Consider the following 20,579-nt stretch of genomic DNA (forward strand, 5'->3'; position numbering starts at 1 on the left):
GAACAAAAAATTCTCCTTGTAGCTTTCATGTTAAACGGTAACACAGAACACTGGTGGCGACTTAAGAAGGAAGTCTTGTCTACCACTACTACTTGGAAAGTTTTCATGGATGCTTTCTTTGATAACTTCTTCCCTGTCTATGTTCGGAAATAAAAAGAAGAGGAATTTCAGGACCTTCACCAAGAAAGTCTGTCTGTTGCCTAGTATATAGTCCGTTTGGTTCAACTGTCTAGGTTTGCCCCTTTGATGGTCACCCCCGAAAGCTGAAAAACTAAAAAATTTCTCAAGGGTCTTCATGCTAACATTTATGACCGGATTATGATATTGAGACCTGATTCATATGCGGAGGTGCTCAAACATGCCCAGTTGGCCGAAGAGCTTATCTAGGCCAAGCACCAGTGCATTGTCCGAGTTTGTACCCAACAACAACACCAACATATTAAAAGAAGATTGCTTGACCCAGTAAGTAACCCTCTAGACAAACGAACTAGAGTTGTTATTCCTCCTGCCTTACCTTTACCTATAGCTCCACCTGCCCGATCTAACCAACCCTATCAGCATTGTGGTTGCTCGCACGGTGACCTACCTTGTCGGCATATCAATAACGTTTACTATCAGTGCAGAAGTATCTAGCACCTTATAAAGGACTGCGTCCAGTGGCTAAAGGATGTAGGTCGACCCAGGGTATGCTTTCTATTCATACCATTTATGCCAAGACTCTGATCGATATAAGTGCAACTCACTCTTTTATTTTCTGTATATTTACTTGTAATCTAGAGTTTAGACCAGAATCTTTAGAAAAAATACTAGTGGTGGAAACTCCCTCTAAGGAACTACTAGAGACTCACTGTGTATATTATGACTGTAAGATAAAAACTTTAGGAATAGAGGTATGTGTAAACTTGATACTGTTAGATTTTGTAAGATTTGATGTGATATTAGGAATGAACTGGTTGAAAAAGTATAGAGCTATAATAGATTATGAAAGTAAAATTATAACTTTACGATCCCTGAAAAAGAAATAAAAATTATTGTTATCATTTTTCTAACAATTGAATGAACAAGAATATGGGTGCTAATCCTGCTGTGTGTTCTATATCAATTGTTTGTAATTTTTCAGATGTCTTTTCCATCAAACTTTCTAGTCTACCTCCTCCACGTAAGGTAGAGTTCTTGATTGAATTGTTGCTTGGAACCCAGCCGATCTTGAAGCTCGCTTATCGCATGACTCGCACTGAGCTAACAGAGCTGGAACATCAACTTTCTAACCTTATCACACGGAAATTTATTTGCCCTAGCCATTCTCCTTGTAGCGCTCTAATGTTGTTCGTGAAGAAAAATGACGGTTCCCTTCGACTTTGTGTGGACTGTAGGAAACTCAACCGAGTGACTGTTAAAAGCAAGTACCCCTTATCCCATATCAATGGTCTCTTCGACCAGCTGTAAGGAGTCATGGTCTTCTCTAAGATTGATCTCAGGACTAAATATCACCAGGTGAGAGTTAGAGAAGAAGATATTTCGAAAATAGTCTTCTGGTGCAAGTACGATTTGTATGAGTTCAAGATGATGCCGTTTGGATTGACCAATGCCCCAGCAGCCTTCATGAATTTAATGAACCGAGTTTTTCAGCACGCACTAGATCAGTACGTCATCGTTTTTATTGATGATATTCTAGTGTATTCCAAAAGTCTTGAGGAACACGCTGTGCATTTAGCTGAAGTGTTGGAGACTCTCCGCCAAAACTAACTATATGCAAAACTAAGCAAATGCTCCTTTTGGTTGGATCGAGTTTCTTTTTTCAGTCATATAATATCAAGTGAAAGAGTTTCTGTAGACCTGTCCAAGGTGAAAACGGTGGTAAGGTAGAATCTGCCCACCAACGTGGCCGAGGTACGTAGTTTTCTTAGCTTATTAAGTTACTACCAACGGTTCATTAACGGATTCACCAAGATTGCTGCCCCTATAACTCGACTCACTCGAAAGGGCGTACCCTTCATATGAAATTATGAGTGCAGTGAAAGTTTCATCGGACTCATATGAAATTATGAGTCCAATATGATAGTGAAAGGAGTGACTCTTATGTTATATTTTGTTTTGTATTTTACAGTGACTTCTAACATCAGTATATGTATGTAATGGAATTCATATGTATTTGTAAGGAATTTATAATAATTTTGTTCTGTTGCATAAATTTTATCATGCACTCGTTATTCTGTATCTGTATCTGACATCCATTTGCCTTAATTAGCAATTTGGATGTCACACTTTTTCACTTACAATATTATCATAATTATTATATTATATTTTTTTAATTATTTATTAAGATATTTCTTAGTCCAGACTTAAACATAATAAAATTAGGCTGGTGATAATATTATATATGTATATATATATATATCTCTCTTGACAAGACAGGAAACCTTGGTGCTGGATAATAGAGCTCATTCTTGTTCTATTTACCTGCTATTACATATATATACATGCATTTTCCTTAAACTTTTACTAGTCTATTTTAGGTAGCTAGGTGTATGAGTTGGGTCTTTACTTTGGTTGAGATTGAGAACTATGGTCTTTGAATCTCGTAATAGTGAAGATGAATTTTTTCGTAACAATAGATTACAAACAGATAAATTTTTAAGATAAAATTTTATTTTATTTTCTAATTTACTGTAGATGCTCTTAATCTAAGGATTATTCATGTTATAATATCACATTTTCATTAAATAATTTCATAAATTTATAGATAATTTGACTTAAAAATAAATAAATCACTCAGAAATGATATGTACAAAATTTAATTAAGAAATTATGTAATTATTAAGACTTCATTTTCCTCTAAGAAAAAAGTATTGGGCCTTTTTCTAATAGAGAGTGTAAAATTTATGCAATATAAACTAATATAAAATTATAAACAAAATTATAAATGGATCTTAATCTATGGTAAAATGATAACTTTTTATTATATAATATGAGTTATTTATTTATAGCAAAGGTGGAGATATACTTTCACTCTTATAAATTGTTTTGTGTCGATCCGCTTTTAAACGATTCTAAGATTGGCTTAGTTCGGTGGAAAGAATTTGTTACAGATAAACTTCTAGTGCTGTCAATAAGTTTGAACCACTGACTTGCAGGATCACACCTATTATCTCCACTCAGGCACTTGCAGTTATTTGTGACGATAGTATTGGTTGAGTCCACATCCAAGCAAATAGACATTCCATTGCTTAGTTTAGAAGAAAGATGCATCTTAGAATCTGATATGGGTTCCCATTTTGAACTAGAATCTGTACAAACATTACTTAATTGTACAGGTTTTTCCAATTCTTCAGCTCTTAAACATAAATGTGTTCCCTTAAGGGAGATAATTTGCTGAGATGTGTAGCTCCAACCTTCAGATTTCGTGCATGGACCCAATATTAGTGGATTATGCAGTGAATTTCTTAAGATACAAAGTCCTGTTGATGGATGAAAAATTATTTTATGTTTATTCTTTTTAGATAGTCCTATTCCTGCAATTTAAAACAAATCAAATTAAAAAATTTAAAATATAAAAAAATTATAAACTCTTTTAATACATAAAAAGAGACCACGTGTATATACCTTGAAAAGGAATTTGGATAGCAGATATTTTATGCAAGAAGCTTGAATTCCTAATATCACGCCAATTCCAGTCAAACAACCCAAAATATTCATTTTCTCCGGTCACCCCTTCTCTTAAATAATAACTTCCAACAAGTGTCCACAATGCCCAATCTAGATCAAGGTCAGCTGCCACACCCAAAAAACAGTTCAAATATCTATTGTCATTCATGTTTGTTCCTCTTTGATCTGCTCCGAATTCACTCACAAACAATGGCCAACCTTGGCCTAATAAGAATTCCGATGTGCTCTTCATATTACTCATTGCTCTCCCACACACTTGATTAGGGTTGCCACTTTCCCATGCACTACCATCTGAGAATGCATACCAATGCCACTCAAATACTAGCTTTCCAGTAAATGTCAGGTTTATTACTCGACTTTGAATAAAAGATAAGTCTCTATCATAGTTTAGACCAGAAAGTATGACAAGAACATTTGGATTTGCTTCATGAACTGACACTGCTCCTGCTATCATGTACCTTCAAGTTCAATCCGTTAAAATTACAAAAAATCATTATCAAATAACGTTATAGAATAGATAAAAGATAAAAGAGAGAGTGATTGAATAACATAGTATCTAATTTTTATTTTCTCCTTTTTTCTAATCAAATGGAAATTTTATTTTTTTATTGATTTAGTTTAATTTTTTAAAAAAAATTCTTAATATAATTACATAATTATTACTAAATGACTTAACATGCTACATGACACTTATATGTCAGGTGATATGGTATCAAATTTAATACCTCTAACTTAATTAGTTAGTTGACATAATTAATTAAATACAATAAAAACATTTGGTACTTAAAAATATCAAAAGAAGAAACAATTAGTTGAATAAAATGGAAAAAAATTGGAGGAGTTTCTAGCATTTGAAATATATATCTTAAACTGTAAAAATAAATAAAATACATTTTACAACATAACAAATTGTATAACTCTCTCCTACTCACAATATCATCATAATTATTTTTTAAAATATTTATTAGTTTAGAAGTAAGCATAACCAAATTAGACTGAGTACCAAAATATAGTTTAGTTTGACGTTATCCCTCCTTTCATGTTTTATTTTTCAAAAAATAATATAATTTAAAATTAATATAATAATATATAAAATTATAATAAAATAATTAAAGATCTTAATTATAATATTAAAATAATATTTTAAAAATATATGTATGTTACATATATATTTTTTTAAATAAATAATAATTAAAATTTTAGAATCAATTTAAAAATAAAGATAAGTTAAAAAAATACAGTGTACCTGTACCAATCATTTACATTCTGTCTAGGACCTCTAAGCTCATTTCTGAGACTCATACCAACTACGGCAGAGACACCATTAAATATGGTAGCAATTCGAGTTAGACCAGTCATCCACACATAAGAATTGAAGTATTGATCCCCAAAGAAACCATTGCCGTCTGTGTTACTGCAACACCAACCGGGCTTGCTTATATGATTGTCTAGAATCACCATCACCTTGTTCGCTCCAAGATTCGACACCACTGCCTGAATTTTATTTTATTTTATTTTTAAATTCAGATAAAAATCTATCATTATTTACAGGTTATAGATATATCATTTAATAGTTTAATGCATATTTCAAATTTTTTTTTCTGGAAAAATTCAAAAGAAGAAGAAATTAATTACCTGATAAGCTTTGATCAGAGGAAGATCAATGATAGATGGATTATTGGCTTGGATGCCAGGAATGGAATCAGACAGACCGAGTTTTTGAAAAGACTGTCTCACAGTTAGAGAGGCTAGAGAGTCGTTGGTGACCAAGAAAGTTGGCCAAGTGAACCGCACGCAATTGAATCCCATCTTCACAATTGTTTTTGAGATCAAATCCATAGGGCTCTTGCTGAGTCCCTCTGCCACCATTGGCTCCAGATGCATCGCCCAATTGACGCATGCCAGCTTCACCCGCTGTCTTTTCTCATCCACAATCCAACGATTATTGGTGGAGAGAGGGACGGCCATGGTTGGCAGAACAGCATTTTGTAGTGTGATGATGATGAGGTGAAGAGAGAGGAACAAGGAAATGAAACTTGTTCTCTCCATTGATTGATTTGTGTGCGGGACTCTCGACGTAACTCTTATATACTTGACCAGGAGGAAGTTAAAATCCTTTAATCAGCTTCATTAACATTAATGGAAAATCTTATTTGACTTTGGATTAGTTTAGTATTTTCATAAATTTATTAACTAAAAATCTAATGCTACATCTGTATGTATTTATTATATTAGATAATTTACCAGAAATATTTATTAAGTTCATTTTTAGGAGATATTACCAACTATAGGTATTAGAACAAATTAGTTAGTATTCAATGTAATAAATTCTAAATATATGATCAATTGTGAAAATAGTCATAAATTAATTTTTTCTTCATAAATACCCCTTTACTTCCCATTAGTGAATAAATTGTCATTTATTATATTTTATGAAATTCGAGTTCTCTCTTTCTGTCTTTCTTAGATATCAAGTACTCTTCTTCTTTCTCATAAATTTCACTAAAATTCTCCTCGTTATTCACTTATTTTTCGTCAAATTTAATTGCAAACTCTTTACAAAAATTGTTAAGGTAACAGTGATTCTAATTTTTATTAAGTTCATTTTTGGAAGATATTACCAACTATAGGTATTAGAACAAATTCGTTGGTTTTCAATGTAATAAATTCTATATATAGGATCAATTGTGAGAATAGTCATAGATTAATTTTTCCTTCATAAATATTCCTTTACTTTCCATTAATGAACAAATTATCATTTATTATATTTTATGAAATCCGAGTTCTCTCTTTCTTCCTCTCTTAGATTAGAGTACTCTTCTTCTTCATCATAAATTTCACTAAAATTCTTCTCATTATTCACTTATTTTTCGTCAAATTTAGTTGCAAACTCTTTACAAAAATTATTAAGGTATCAGTGATTTTAATTTTTTTAGTCAATCGGTTGCTAATATTCAAGAAGAAAATCTTAGATTTTATCTTTCTATCATTTTGTTTTTCGAAATCTCGAAGACTTCATCAAGAAAGTTGTTATGGATACATCAATTAATTTAGACTAGTTAAAGTTAGAAGAAACTCTTCCAAATTTATTCTACTTACATCGTAATGAAAATCTGGTGCTCTAGCTCACATCATTGGTATTTATAGTAACAACTTTCATTATTGGTCAAGATCAATAAAAGTGACTTTAATTTCGAAAAATAAGTTGAAATTTGTGAATAAATTCATTCATGTCTCGAGCACAGATAAATACTCTGTATAGAGCATGAGAGCAACATAACATAATCGTTGTTTCTTGGATTATAAACTCACTATTACTGTCTATATCATAAAATGTAATTTGGATTAGATTACAAAAAAGATTAATAGAAGAATTTGTATGATAGATTTGTACAAAGTGATATCGTCAGAATTTTTTACCTACAAGATGAAATCTATTCGTTGAAATAAAATACACACTCTAACACCAAATACTTAAATGAAAATATTATAGAATGAGTTATTAAATTTGATGCAGTTAAAACAAGTGATATTGATGGTGAATAATCAACATCTAGCTAGTAGACAGTTATGAGGTAAGCACTTTATTTATGGAGATGAGAACGACATATGAAGAATTTGAATAATGTAAAATTGTCACATGTATTTTTTTTCTTGACATAGAGATAAGAAATGGAACTCGAATTTAAATTGTTACCTCTCGTGTGAGAGTTATATGTCATTTAAGCTAAATATTATTACCTTTAAACTAGAAAAATAGAAATAAATCAGGATGAAATAATAAATATTCATATATTAAACAAACAAAAATTACTTAAACTGAAAAAATAGAAATAAATCAAGATGTAATAATAAATATTTATATATTAAACAAATAAAAATTACTTAGTAATAAAGTATTCAAAAATATATCGACAAAATTTTATATGGTATTGATGCGAAGTTAAAAATTCCATAATTTTAAATCAATTATATAATAATTATTAATTAATATAAAAATTAAACTATAAATTAATTGGTTTAAAATTAAATAAAAAATTGAAGGAAATCTTAGAGTTAAATTGAATCTAGTTAGATTATATTTAATCTAATGTCTTCTGAATATAGTTAGATTATGTTTAGTTCGTTTTGCACTCAATTCTTACATTTTACAATGAACTAAAATCATATTTTTTGGGCGAGGCCCAGGCTTATTATAATTCAAAATTTGCTGAGAAGATTGTGAGAGACCGGAGAAGCCAAATGAGCAGCAACTCTGCTAACCTGAATCACCAATCCGATCTCCTTTCAAAGCTTATGCAGATCGAAACCAACTTAAAAGCCAATGGAAACTCTCTTCTCGACAGGTTCTTCAGAGATTTCTGCTTGAGTTTCATCATAGCAGGACGAGATACAACTTCAGTAGCACTCTCATGGTTCTTCTGGTTACTCCATGAAAACCCAGATGTTGAAAGCAAGGTTCTGAGTGAGATGAAAGAAATCCTAAAACAACGCAGAGCTAAAACTGAAATTGCCAACATAGTTTTCACAGAGGAAGAATTAAAACAGATGGTTTATCTTCAAGCAGCATTATCAGAAACCCTAAGGCTGTACGCTTCCGTGCCAAATGAAATGAAACAAATTGTAGAAGATGACATGGTCCCAGACGGGAACATGGTGAAAAAGGGTGCTCGAATTTTCTTCTATGGATGGTCACCCACAACCGTAGGTCAGTTGCCACTGAATAAGAAATTATAATATATATATATATCAACAAGGCAGGACATCTTGGTGCTGGACAATCTTTTAAGATAATATTCTAAAATTAATTTCTTAATCATCGTATCAAGAACTAATTACTAAAAAATTTGGCTATGATTAGTTAGTTGAAGATACACTAATTTTTTGGATTTTATATTTCATGTTCATATTCCATGCATATATATGGAATATGGTTTTATTGTAAATTAATCAAGCCTATAATATTAATTTAAAACGGTTCCTATTTTAATTATTAAATAATAAATCTTTTAAAAATATTTTTCTTGTATATTAATAATTAAAGAATAAAAATTTATTGATTACAATTACTACTTTAAGCTTGAGCTCAACTTAGCAGTTTTTTATTTGAAACAATAATAATAATAATAATAATAATAATAATAATAATAATAATTTTGTATGGATTACGACTAGTTTAATGTTTTTGGGGTTAGGTTAACGATCATAACATTTGGAATACTTTGTGAAATTATTTATAAACATTTTCTAAATTAAGATCAATTAATATTAGATACTATATTACTTGATATAATATCACGTATATAGAGATTGTTAGTGAGCTGGGTCACCTGCTAATTCATTCTAACTATTCCAAATAGAGTAGGTAAAATTTATAATTAACTGAGTACGAGGGAGTGTAAAAGATTATAAATCTAAAATAGTTATAGAGTGGGAGTGATGTAAGTGCCTCATACCGGTACAAAGCCTCTATGCTAGTAATATATATATATATATATATATATGTATATATGTATATATAGACACACACACACACACTCGTATATATAGTACAACAAAAAGCGGTGGCAGAGAGACAAGGAGCTTTGCATGATCTGCATGCCTTATTAATTGATGAAAGTTCGGAGTAGGGCTCATGTGAAAGATACCCTAATCAAAGATATACCTTTGCTATGTTAATTTTATCTTTAATCTATTATACATATATACACAAGTATGCACATAAATAAAACTTCAAAGTGGGTATTTTTAAGAAGTGAATCGTAGACTAGTCTGCAATTTATAAACTATTCTTTTTACTAAAATACTATTACGATAAATGCTTTTTTATAACAAAATTATTTTTATTTTAATATTTTGTTAAATTACAACAATACAAACATTTAACATAATTATAAGACTGCCAATAATTTTAGTACTTACTAGTTTATTAACTGATCAAGAGGTATTTATAATAAATTAAATAAAGAATATTCGTACAGTTACATTTTTAAGTTGAAGAAAACATTTTTTTTGTAAATTATAATTTGAGGACATGTATGTACACTTGTTATGTGGGAGGAACATGCTTACAGATTGGTACATGTTTCGTGGATACATAAAAGCTTCAGTTAATTAGAGACCATGAATAAAGAATTTGCTATTAATAAAACTGAATTAATGAGAAAATGAAAGAGAGATTTCAGTTAAAGGTGACTTTTTCATTTTGCTTTTGGAATTGAATTCATAGTTTGTGGCATGGGTAGGAAGAAGTTAATGCTCTGGATGACGTATGCATACATACATATATCACCATGGACCACGTATATGTATAACATATGTACTATTTCTAAGGAAGAATTTTTTTTTTTTCAAATAAAGCTTAAATTTATGCAATATGAACTAATATATCTTGATGTATGGTAAAATAATATTTTTTTTATTATATAATATGAATTATTCATAACAAAAGTGGAGAAAAACTTCTAGTGCTATCAACAAGTTTAAACCATTGACTTGCAGGATCACACTTGTTATCACTAGTCAAGCACTTACAGTTATTTGTGACAATAGTGTTGGTTGAGTCCACATCCAAGCAAATCGATGTTTCATTGCTTAGTTTCGAAGCAAAATGCATCTTGGAATCTGATATGAGTTCCCATTTTGACTTAGAATCTATACAAACAATACTTAATTCTACAGGTTTTTCTAATTTGTCAGCTCTTAAACAGAAAAGTGTTTCCATAAGAGAGATAATTTGCTGAGATGTATAGCTCCAACCCTCAGATTTAGTACACGGACCCAATATTAGTGGACCGAACAGTGATTTTCTTAAGATACAAAGTCCTGTTGATGGATGAAAAATTATTTTATGTTTATTCTTTTCAGATAATCCTGGTCCTGCAAATCAAAATAAATAAAATCAAGAAACTTAAAATAAAAACAAATTATAAATACTTTTAATGTATAGAAAGAGATCATGTGTATGTACCTTGAAAAGGAATTTGGATGGCGGATATTTTCTGCAAGAAGTTTGAATTCCTAATATCATGCCAATTCCAATCAAGCAACCCAAAATATTCATTTTCTCCAGGTGCCCCTTCTCTTAAATAATAACTTCCAACGAGTGTCCATAATGCCCAATCTAGATCAAGATAAGCTGCCACACCCAGGAAACAATTCAAATACCTGTTGTCATTCACGTTTGTTCCTCTTAGATCTGCCCCGAATTCACTCACAAATAATGGCCAACCTTGGTCTAATAAGAATTCTGATGTGCTCTTCATATTACTCATTACTCTGCCACACACTTGATTTGGGTTGCCATTTTCCCATGCACTACCATCCGAGAATCCATACCAATGCCACTCAAATACTAATTTTTTAGTGAATGTCAAGTTTAGTGCTTGATCTCGAACAAAGGATAAGTCTGTATCATAATTTAGACCAGAAAGTATGACAAGAGCATTTGGATTTACTTTATGCACTGACTCTGCTCCAACTATCATGTACCTTCAAATTCAATCCATTAAAATTATCAAAAATTATTATCAAATGGTAATTAAATAACTTAATATTTAATTTTATTTCATCATTCTTTTTTAATCAAATGGTAATTTTACTTTTTTTTATTGGTTTAATTTTATTTATTTTTTAAATAATTAATATAATTATATTATTAAATGACATAACCACATGATACTTATATGTTAGGTGATATAATATCAAATTTAATATCACTAGCTTAATAGTTATTCGACATAGTTAATTAAATATAGCAAAAATATTAGATGCTTCAGAATATTAAAAGAAAAAAACGATTAGTTGAATAAAAAGGAAAAAAAAAATATAGAAGTGTTTAGCAGTTAAATTATATATTTTAAAATATAGAAATAAATAAAATACATTTTACAACATAATAAATATGTATAACTCTCTTCAACATGCAGTATCATCATAATTACTACATTATATTTTTTAAGATATTTATTAATCCAGAAGGAAACACAACCAAATTAGGCTGGTACTAAAATATAATTTCGTTTGATGGTATTCCACTCTTATATTTTGTTATTTTAAATATAATAATATCTAAAATTATAATAAAATAATTAGGCATCTTAACTATAAAGTTAAAATATTAAAATTAATATTTTTAAAAATATATTTATATTGAACTATAATTCTTTAAATAATTAATAGTCAAAATTTTAGAATCAATTTAAAAATAAAAATTATTTAGAAAAATACAACGTACCTGTACCAATCATTTACGTTCTGTCTGAGACCTCTAAGTTCATTTCTGAGACTCATACCAACAACGGTGGAAACATCATTAAACATTGTGGCGATTCGAGTTAAGCCAATTATCCACACATCGGGGTTAAAGTACTGATCTCCAAAGAAACCATTGCCGTCCGTGTTACTACAACACCAACCCGGCTTGCTTATATGGTTGTCCAGAATCACCATCAACTTGTTATCTCCAAGATTCAATACCAATGTCTGAATTTTTATTTTTTTTATTTTTAAAATTGAGATTAGAATCTAATTATTCATATATCATTTAATAATCCAATTTATATTTTAAAATTTTTGATGTACTTGAAGAAAAGTCAATGGTAAATGTTATTCAAATGCTCTGCTGCGTCACTTAGGGAAAATATATCTTTTTTATTTTATTTTGGTCCTTTTGATCTCATTCTAATCCTAATATTTTTTTTTTTTTTTTTTTTTTTTTTTCTGGAAAATTCAAAAGAATAAGAAATTATTTACCTGAAAAGCTTTTATCAGAGGAAGATCAATGATAGATGGATTATTGGCTTGGATGCCAGCAATAGATTCAAACATACCGAGTTTTTGAAAAGACTGTCTCACAGTTAGAGAGGCTAGAGAGTCGTCGGTGACCAAGAAAGTTGGCCAAGTTAACCGTACACAATTGAATCCCAGCGACACAATTGTTTTTGAGATCAAATCCATGGGCCGCTTACTAAGTCCCTCCGCCACCATTGGCTCCATATGTGCCACCCAATTGACACACGCGAGCTTCACTCGCTGTCCTTTCTCATCCACAATCCAACGATTATCGGTGGAGAGAGGGTTGGCCATTGTTGTCAGAACAACATTTTGTGGTGTGATGATGATGAGGTGAAGAGAGAGGAGCAAGGAAATGAACCTTGTTCTCTCCATTGATGGATTTATGTGGGAGTCTGGACGTAACTCTTAAAACTCACCCATTTATACTTCACCAAAAAGGAAGTTAAAATCCTTTCATCGTTAAGGGAAAATCTTTTTTTACTTTGGATTACAACTCATTCCATAAGTGTTGGTTTTTCCATCGATTTATTAACTAAAAATGTAATATTACATCTGTATATATTTGTTATATATTAGATAATTTACCTGAGTCCTTTTTTTAAGAAGAGAAACTACTAACTGTAGGTATTAGAATACATTAGTTGGTGTTTAATGCAATTAATTGTAAATATAAGTCAATTGTGTAATTAGCTGGTGTTTAATGCAGTATAATTAATTATTGTTTGAAGGTTAGATCATAAACCGATAACTACTTAAGATAAATTTTTATTTTAATTTCTGATTTATTGTAAATACTCTTAATTTAAGAATTATTCATGTTACAATATTACATTATCATTAAACAATTTCATAAATTCATAGAGGAATTTGACTTAAAAATAAATAAAATTGCTCAGAATTGATATATCCAAAGTTTTATCACAAACTTACGTAATTATTGGATCTTTATTTCTTTCTACAAAAAAGATATATATATTTTTTTCAAATAAAACCCAAATATATGCAATATGAGCTAATAGAAAATTAGAAACGTATAATAAAATGGTATTTTTTTATTATATAATGTGAATTATTCATAATAAATGTGGAGATACAAGTTCTCTCTTATAAATTGCCAATTGTGTCTATCCATTTTTGGGCAATTCTAAGATTGGGTTAGTTCGATGAAAAGAATTTATTACAGATAAACTTTTAGTACTATCAATAAGTTTGAACCACTAATTGATAGGATCACACTTGTTATCTCTAGTCAAGCACTCGCAGTTATTTATGACGATGATGTTGGTTGAGTTCACATCCAAACAAATAGAGGCTCCATTGTATAGTTTAGAAGAAAGATGCATCTTAGAATCTAATATGAGTTCCCATTTTGAACTAGAATCTATACAAATATTACTTAATTTTACAAGTTTTTTCAATTCTTCAGCTCTTAAACAGAAATGCGTTCCATTAAGAGAGATAATCTGTTGAGATGTATAGCTCCAATCCTCATATTTAGCGCATGGACCCAATATTAACGGATCAAGTTCTGATTTTCTTAAGATACAAAGTCTTGTAGATGGATGAAAAATTACTTTATGCCTATTCTTTTCAAATAGTTCTAGTCCTCTAATTTAAAACGAATAAAATTCGGAAACTTAAAATAGAAACAAGTAAGTCTTTTAATGCATAGAAAGAGATCATGCGTGTGTACCTTGAAAAAAAATTTGGATGGCAAATATTTTCTGCAAATAACTTGGATTCCTAATATCACGCCAATTCCAATCAAATAATTCAAAATATTTATTTTCTCCGGTAACCCTTTTTTTCAAAAAATAACTTCTAACAAGTGTCCACAATACCCAATGTAAATCAATGTCAGCTATTATATCCATGAAACAATTCAAATACCTGTTGTCATTCATGTTTGTTCATTTTTTATCTGCTATGTATTCACTCATAAACAATGGTCAACCTTGGTCTAATAAGAATTCTAATGTGCCCCTCATATTACTCATTACTTTGCCACACTTGATTAAGGTTACCACTTTTCAATACACTGCTATCTGAGAATCCATACAAATGCTACTCAAATACTAGCTTTCCAGTGAATGTCAAGTTTTGCTCGATTTCGAATAAAGAATAAGTCTCTAACATAGTTTAGATAATAAAATATGACAAAAATATTTGAATTTATTTTATGCATTGACTCTGCTCCTGCTACCATATACCTTCAAGTTCGATCCATAATAATTACCAAAAATTATTATCAAACAATGTTGTAGAATAGATAAGAAGATAAAAGAGAGAGTAATCGAATAATATAATATCTAATTTTATTTACTCCTTATTTTTTAATCAAATGGTAATTTATTTTCTTTATTGATTTTTAAAAAATTCTTAATATAATTATATAATTATTACTAAGTGACATAACATATCACATGGCACTTATATGTCAGGTGATATAGTATCAAATTTAATCTTACCAACAAAAGAAAAAAAATAGTTTATCATAAAATGTTATTCAAATGGCCTACGTTCACAATTTTGGGCCTTTTGACCTCATTGTATTCCCAATATTATTTCTTATTTTTTCTGGGAAAATTCAAAAGACGAAGAAATTAATTACCTGATAAGCTTTTATGAGAGGAAGATCAATGATAGATGGATTATTGGATTGGATGCCAGCAATGGATACAAGCAGACGCAGTTTTTGAAAGGACTGTCTCACAGTTAAAGAGGCTAGAGAGTCGTTGGTGACCAAGAAAGTTGGCCAAGTGAACCGTACGCAATTGAATCCCATCTTCACAATTGTTTTTGAGATCAAATCCATGGGGCTCTTTCTGAGTCCCTCCTCCACCATTGGCTCCAGATGCATTGCCCAGTTGACACACGCCAGCTTTACCCACTGTCCTTTTTCGTCCACAATCCAACGATTATCGGTGGAGAAAGGGACGACAATGGTTGGCTGAGCAGCATTTTGTAGTATGATGATGATAAGGTGAAGAAGAAGAGGAGGAGCAAAGAAATGAAACTTGTTCTCTCCATTATTGGATTTGTGTATGCGAGTTCGCACTTTAACTCTTAAAAGTCACCCTTATATACCAGAGGAAGTTAAAATCCTTTAATCAACTTTATCAGCATTAAAGAAAAATCTTATTTTACTTTGGATTACAACTCATTTCATATATTTTAGCATCTCCATAAATTTATTAACTAAAAATGTAATACAACATCAGTATGCATTTGTTAAGTCCTTAAATTTAAAGGAGATACTACCAACTATAGGTGTTAGAATAAATTAGTTCATGTTCAATGTAATTAATTGTAAATATAGGATCCATTGTGTAAATACTCATATATACTTACTATTCCTTCCATATATATTTTTTCTCTAAACTTTTACTAGTCTAATTTTAGGTAGTTAGGTGTATGAGTTGGAGCTTTAATTTGGTTAAAATTTAGAATAATGGTACGAATTTTCTCAAAATGCAATGTAATTGTTGCTTGACAATAGATCATAAACAGAAAAAATTTTAAAGGTAAATTTTTATTTTAATTTCTACTTTATTGTAAATGCTCTTAATCTAAGAATTATTCATGCTACAAAATTGAATTTTCATTAAACAATTTCACAAAGTTATAGAACAATTTGACTTAAAAGTAAATAAAATCACTCATAATTGACATAAACAAATTTTACAAGGAATATATATAATTATTGGGTTCTTATTTTTCTCTAAGAAAAAGGTATTGGACTTTTTTCTAAGAGATATTTTTTCTTTCAAATTGTAACACTTGGCTCCGGAAATTTAGTATGAGATAATGTAGCACCCGGAAAGGAGGAGGAAAAAAAAAAAAAAAGCCACGTCAGCAGCCACGTCAGCAGGCCCGGTCAACAGTCCCGGCCAACCGGGGCCTGCCACATGGCAAGACCACGTCACTCCGAAAAGTAGCCACGTTGGCGATCCGCGTGGGTGAAATCCGACGGCCCAGATCAATCGCGCGATCGGACGGCCCAGATTCAATCGCACGGACGGCCCAGATTCAATAAAAAACGAACGGCCCATATTAAAACGAAATGGACGGCTGAGATCAAAAGGCAAGGGGTTATAAATAGAACCCCCACACCAGACCACAAACCCTAGCCGCCTGCCGCTCGCCGGAGACGACGAACCAGAGGCCGACCGCCGCCACCCGCCGCCGCACCGGGGAAATTTCTGACCGCCGATCGAGGTAAATTTCATACCCCCGACTCGTTTTTTCACGCTGATTCCTCCTGTGGCCAAATCAAAGCCGAAATCCCGGCCAAACGGCCGGAATACGCGGTCGAAGACCAGCGGCGCAGCCGCGCCCCCTCTCGGTTTTTGCCTCCGACGAGGCCCTTCCCGGCCTCCGTTTGATGCAATTTTTATATCACCGTGATCACCATTCTTTTCTCTACAGGTTGACCAGAGCCAAATCACCAAAACACGAACTTCGCCGGAGAGCCGCCGCACCCGAGAGCGCCGCCGCCGGTAAGCTCCGTTTTTCCGTGATTTTTTGGCCCCCCGAGGGCCCTAGGGTTGTTTTCTCACAGGGACTGATGCGAGTGTGGCCGAATTCGGCCGCAAACGGCCGAAAACAGCCAACCCGAGGCGACTCGCCGCCGTGCCGGAGTTGCGATTTGGGCCGAAAGAGGCCCTGGGCCTAATTTGGGTTTTTTTTGGAACACGTGCAGGTACCAGTAGTGCGTTTCAGTTCCCCGAGAAAAATTCAGGGAAAATTAGGGACAGCTTGCAAGCGCACTGTGAAGCCGTGTTCGGACTCCGAAACGAGTAAGGACCCCGAACCCTATTTCCTATCACGGTATTAAAGTTCAAAATGATAAAACGGTATTTCTTGAATTAACGAATGTGTGAAATTGCTTAAGGTGGCTAATGGAGCCCGAGTCTAGTGTGATTGGTGATTTACTGTTATTTGGCCTGTTTACAGCTTTAAATGCAAAATGAGGTTTGATGTGTTCATTTTACAGATTTGTGTGCATATACTACGTTTTTATTAATTATGGGTTGAATGACTGAAAAACTGATACTGTATGTTGTCTGTTTGGCATGAATTACGATTTGTTTGTTTAAATGTGAATTGATGATGCTGACTGAGGAAAAGGAAAATGAAAGATTGTGTAGACTGATAATTGTATTATGGGGGTCAGCCTGACTAGATATCCTGGGAGATGGTGGACGGACCGGGTCCGTAGAGAACCCTACCGGGATTGTGGTCTCACATGCCGGGCTGGGTATGGAGATCCTATGGTTTTGGCGCCCATACCGGACGGGGTATGGGGACGACCCGTTTCACCATCATACCGGACGGGGTATTGAGGTTTATGGTTTTGGCGCCCATACCGGACGGGGTATGGGGACGGCCCGTTTCACCCTCATACCGAACGGGGTATTGAGGTTTATGATTTTGGCGCCCATGCCGGACGGGGTATGGGGACGGCCCTGGAAACTGATTATGAATGTTAAAGGTTAACGGGTAGCGGGACCCCTATGGACCCCCATGGATACTAGTAGGCTGGTAAATGAGAAAAGGATATGTTGTATAATGATTGAATTACAAAATGCGTGATAAGTGCTATGTTTTACAGCTTATATTATTCCATGATTGTGATAATGTTATTGTTTTCTTATATTGTTTCATGAATTCCACCGAGGTAAGTGGATGGTAAAGGTTTTATCATAAATAAAAGGATTTGTTGTAAATCATGCTCCATTGGTCTTTTGTGTTTTTCTACCCACCTTTACCTCCGTGACGGTGAGATATCGTGATGTTCTTACTGGGCTAGTGTAGCTCACTCCTTATTTAACCATTTCAGATCAGGAAGACATGGTTCCCGAGCCCGTTCCGCAGGAGGACGACGAAGGGGATGCCTAGAGACTCTGTAGTCATACTCATAGTTTTATTTTCGAGTTTCTCTCTTAGTTAGTTTAATCTTTTATATTTTAAGTATGTTTTTGGTTTTCGTGTAAGGGATGTTAACTGGAATTTTGATCTCGCTTCCGCATTTGATATTTTTGAATTTAAAGTTCTATTTAAAATTTCTGGGGCCGTTACAGATAATTTTTTGAATTAATAAAAAAAAATATATAAATAATTTTATCTTGTTTTATTTTAATTTTTTTAGAAATTTTGAGAAAAATAGAATGAGAGAAAAAATTAAAAACAACTATGGAGAAAATGGGTGAAATTGTGAATAAGGATGGTGTTTTTGAAAAGAAATTTGAAAACAATGAGTAAAAATGCAAAAAAAAAGAAAGTTTGGCCATGTTGGACGGCCCGGTCAGCAACTATGATGAGTCAGAACGCGTTGCATTGTGGACATGCTGACATCGGCTCCACGCGGGCGATTCGCATACCTGGGCGATATGACGGCCCAGGTTGCATCCCGCGAGCACGAATGACCTAGAAGCATTCCCTCTTCAAGCACAATCGCACGGATGTGATTGATCGCGATGGATGGTCTAGATTCACCCACGCAATCGACCTAAAGAGGCAACGATTAGACGACTCTCCTCGCTCCACGTTGACGCGGATGAACAACAAGGATCAAAGAGAAGAGAGGTATTTAAACCTCTCTTCAGTCGGCCCCAAAACCTTACTCGACACTTGACCAGAGAAGAAAAATAATAAGGGCGGTCGGAGGGAAGACCAGTTGCTGGAGGGACGCCATCGTCGCCGCACCGGAGCCACTGCCAACACCGAGAGAGGTAAAATTTTCTCACTGCTTGGAATTCAATATCGAGTCTCCCTATGCTCATATAAGAGCTAAAGGGCTGATGGGTGAGCCAAAAATCACGAGCGAAGCTCGACCGAGCTGCCTCAACCAAAACCTAAAACCTTCCCTGATGACCCTCTTTTTGTTTCTTGTTTTGCGTGATTTTTTTACTATTGTGTTCTCCGTCCTTCTCTGGTGTAGGCTAATCGAAGGGGAACTACGACTGCGAAGGAGAACTGGCAGAGCCACCGCACCCTGAGACCTTTTGCGGTAAAGTTTCGATTTTTTGCTTTTTTAAGCCAATCGAGGCTTCTTAAGTTTTTCGTAGGTTTATATGCGAAACCAACCAAAACTGACCAAAACTAGTCGAAACTGGCTAGACTAAGGCGAACTGCTGCTGTGGGTGGCGAAGCCAATGCCGAAGCACAGAGGTGATGCTGTAACGGCCCCGGAAATTTAAAAGAAAATGTATATATTAAAAATTCTAAGTACGAAAGCGAAATAAAAATTCTGATTAACATCCCTTACACAATAACCAAAAATGTATTCAACGTGTGAAAGAATCAATTAATTAAGGTAAATACTAGTAATGAATACTATAAATAAAACTATGAAATCCTTAGGCGTCTACTCGTTGTCTTCCTGCGGGACGAGCTCGGGAACCAAATCCTCCTGATCTGAAATGGTTAAATAAGGAATGAACTACACTAGCCCAGTAAAGACATCATACTATCTCACTGTCACATAAGTAAAGGTTGGTAGAAAACAAAAATAACCAATGAAGCATAATTCATGATAAATTCATTTATCAATAATAAAACCTTTTACTGTCCACTTACCTCGATGAGCTTCATGAAAACAACATAAGAAAATAATAACATTATAATATCATAAAATCATACACGCTTTATAACATAACACATATCATACCTTTGCATTTCAATCATCAGACAACAGATTTTTTTCTTTTATCAGCCTACTAGTATCCATCGGGATCCATAGTGGTCCCCGCTACACGTAAACCATTCACATTGATAACTTGATTCAGGGCCGTCCTCATACCCTGTCCGGTATGGGCGCCAAAAACCATAAATCTCAATACCTTGTCCGGTATGAGGGTGAAACGGGTCGTTCCCATACCCCGTCTGATATAGGCGCCAAAACACATAAGATCTTTATACCCCGTTCGATATGAGAGACCACGTTCTCGGTAGGATTCCCTACGGACCCGGTCCGTCCACCATCTCCCAGGATATCTAGTTGGGCTATCGACATTATCCATTTATCAATTCACATACCTTTTTCCATTTTTTTTTTGTTTCAATTATCCAGTCAAATATAAACACGTAAACTAGTAATGAACACCAAACAAGAC

At 33.1% G+C, this 20,579-nt stretch overlaps 2 protein-coding genes and 2 pseudogenes across 3 annotated transcripts; all 4 read right to left on the reverse strand.

Moving 5' to 3' along the window:
- Positions 1 to 3,012: 3,012 nt before the first annotated feature.
- Positions 3,013 to 4,120, reverse strand: LOC148252763 (glycosyl hydrolase 5 family protein-like; annotated as a pseudogene).
- A 773-nt stretch (positions 4,121 to 4,893) lies between these two features.
- On the reverse strand, positions 4,894 to 5,715 carry LOC110817069 (glycosyl hydrolase 5 family protein-like). Its single transcript, XM_088210364.1, is given in 4 exon segments — positions 4,894 to 5,160; positions 5,302 to 5,550; positions 5,552 to 5,584; positions 5,647 to 5,715. Coding segments are annotated over 4 exon segments (618 nt in total).
- A 4,350-nt stretch (positions 5,716 to 10,065) lies between these two features.
- Positions 10,066 to 12,966, reverse strand: LOC110817068 (glycosyl hydrolase 5 family protein-like). Of its 2 annotated transcripts, XM_088209975.1 has the most exons (5): positions 12,421 to 12,966; positions 11,903 to 12,150; positions 10,898 to 11,157; positions 10,637 to 10,804; positions 10,066 to 10,545 (listed from the first exon to the last, which is right to left on the reverse strand). In XM_088209975.1, the coding sequence occupies exons 1-5, from the start codon at positions 12,832 to 12,834 to the stop codon at positions 10,106 to 10,108; spliced, it is 1,530 nt and encodes a 509-aa protein (XP_088066101.1). In that variant the 5' UTR covers positions 12,835 to 12,966; the 3' UTR covers positions 10,066 to 10,105. The 2 variants fall into 2 exon arrangements, with proteins under 2 accessions (XP_088066101.1, XP_021901156.2); XM_022045464.2 differs by having other exon boundaries at positions 10,637 to 11,157; positions 12,421 to 12,965.
- A 604-nt stretch (positions 12,967 to 13,570) lies between these two features.
- Positions 13,571 to 14,668, reverse strand: LOC148252764 (glycosyl hydrolase 5 family protein-like; annotated as a pseudogene).
- Positions 14,669 to 20,579: the final 5,911 nt, after the last annotated feature.

Source organism: Carica papaya, chromosome 8, assembly GCF_054855325.1.
Source record: "Carica papaya isolate Zhongbai chromosome 8, ASM5485532v1, whole genome shotgun sequence".
Taxonomy (NCBI): Eukaryota; Viridiplantae; Streptophyta; class Magnoliopsida; order Brassicales; family Caricaceae; genus Carica; species Carica papaya.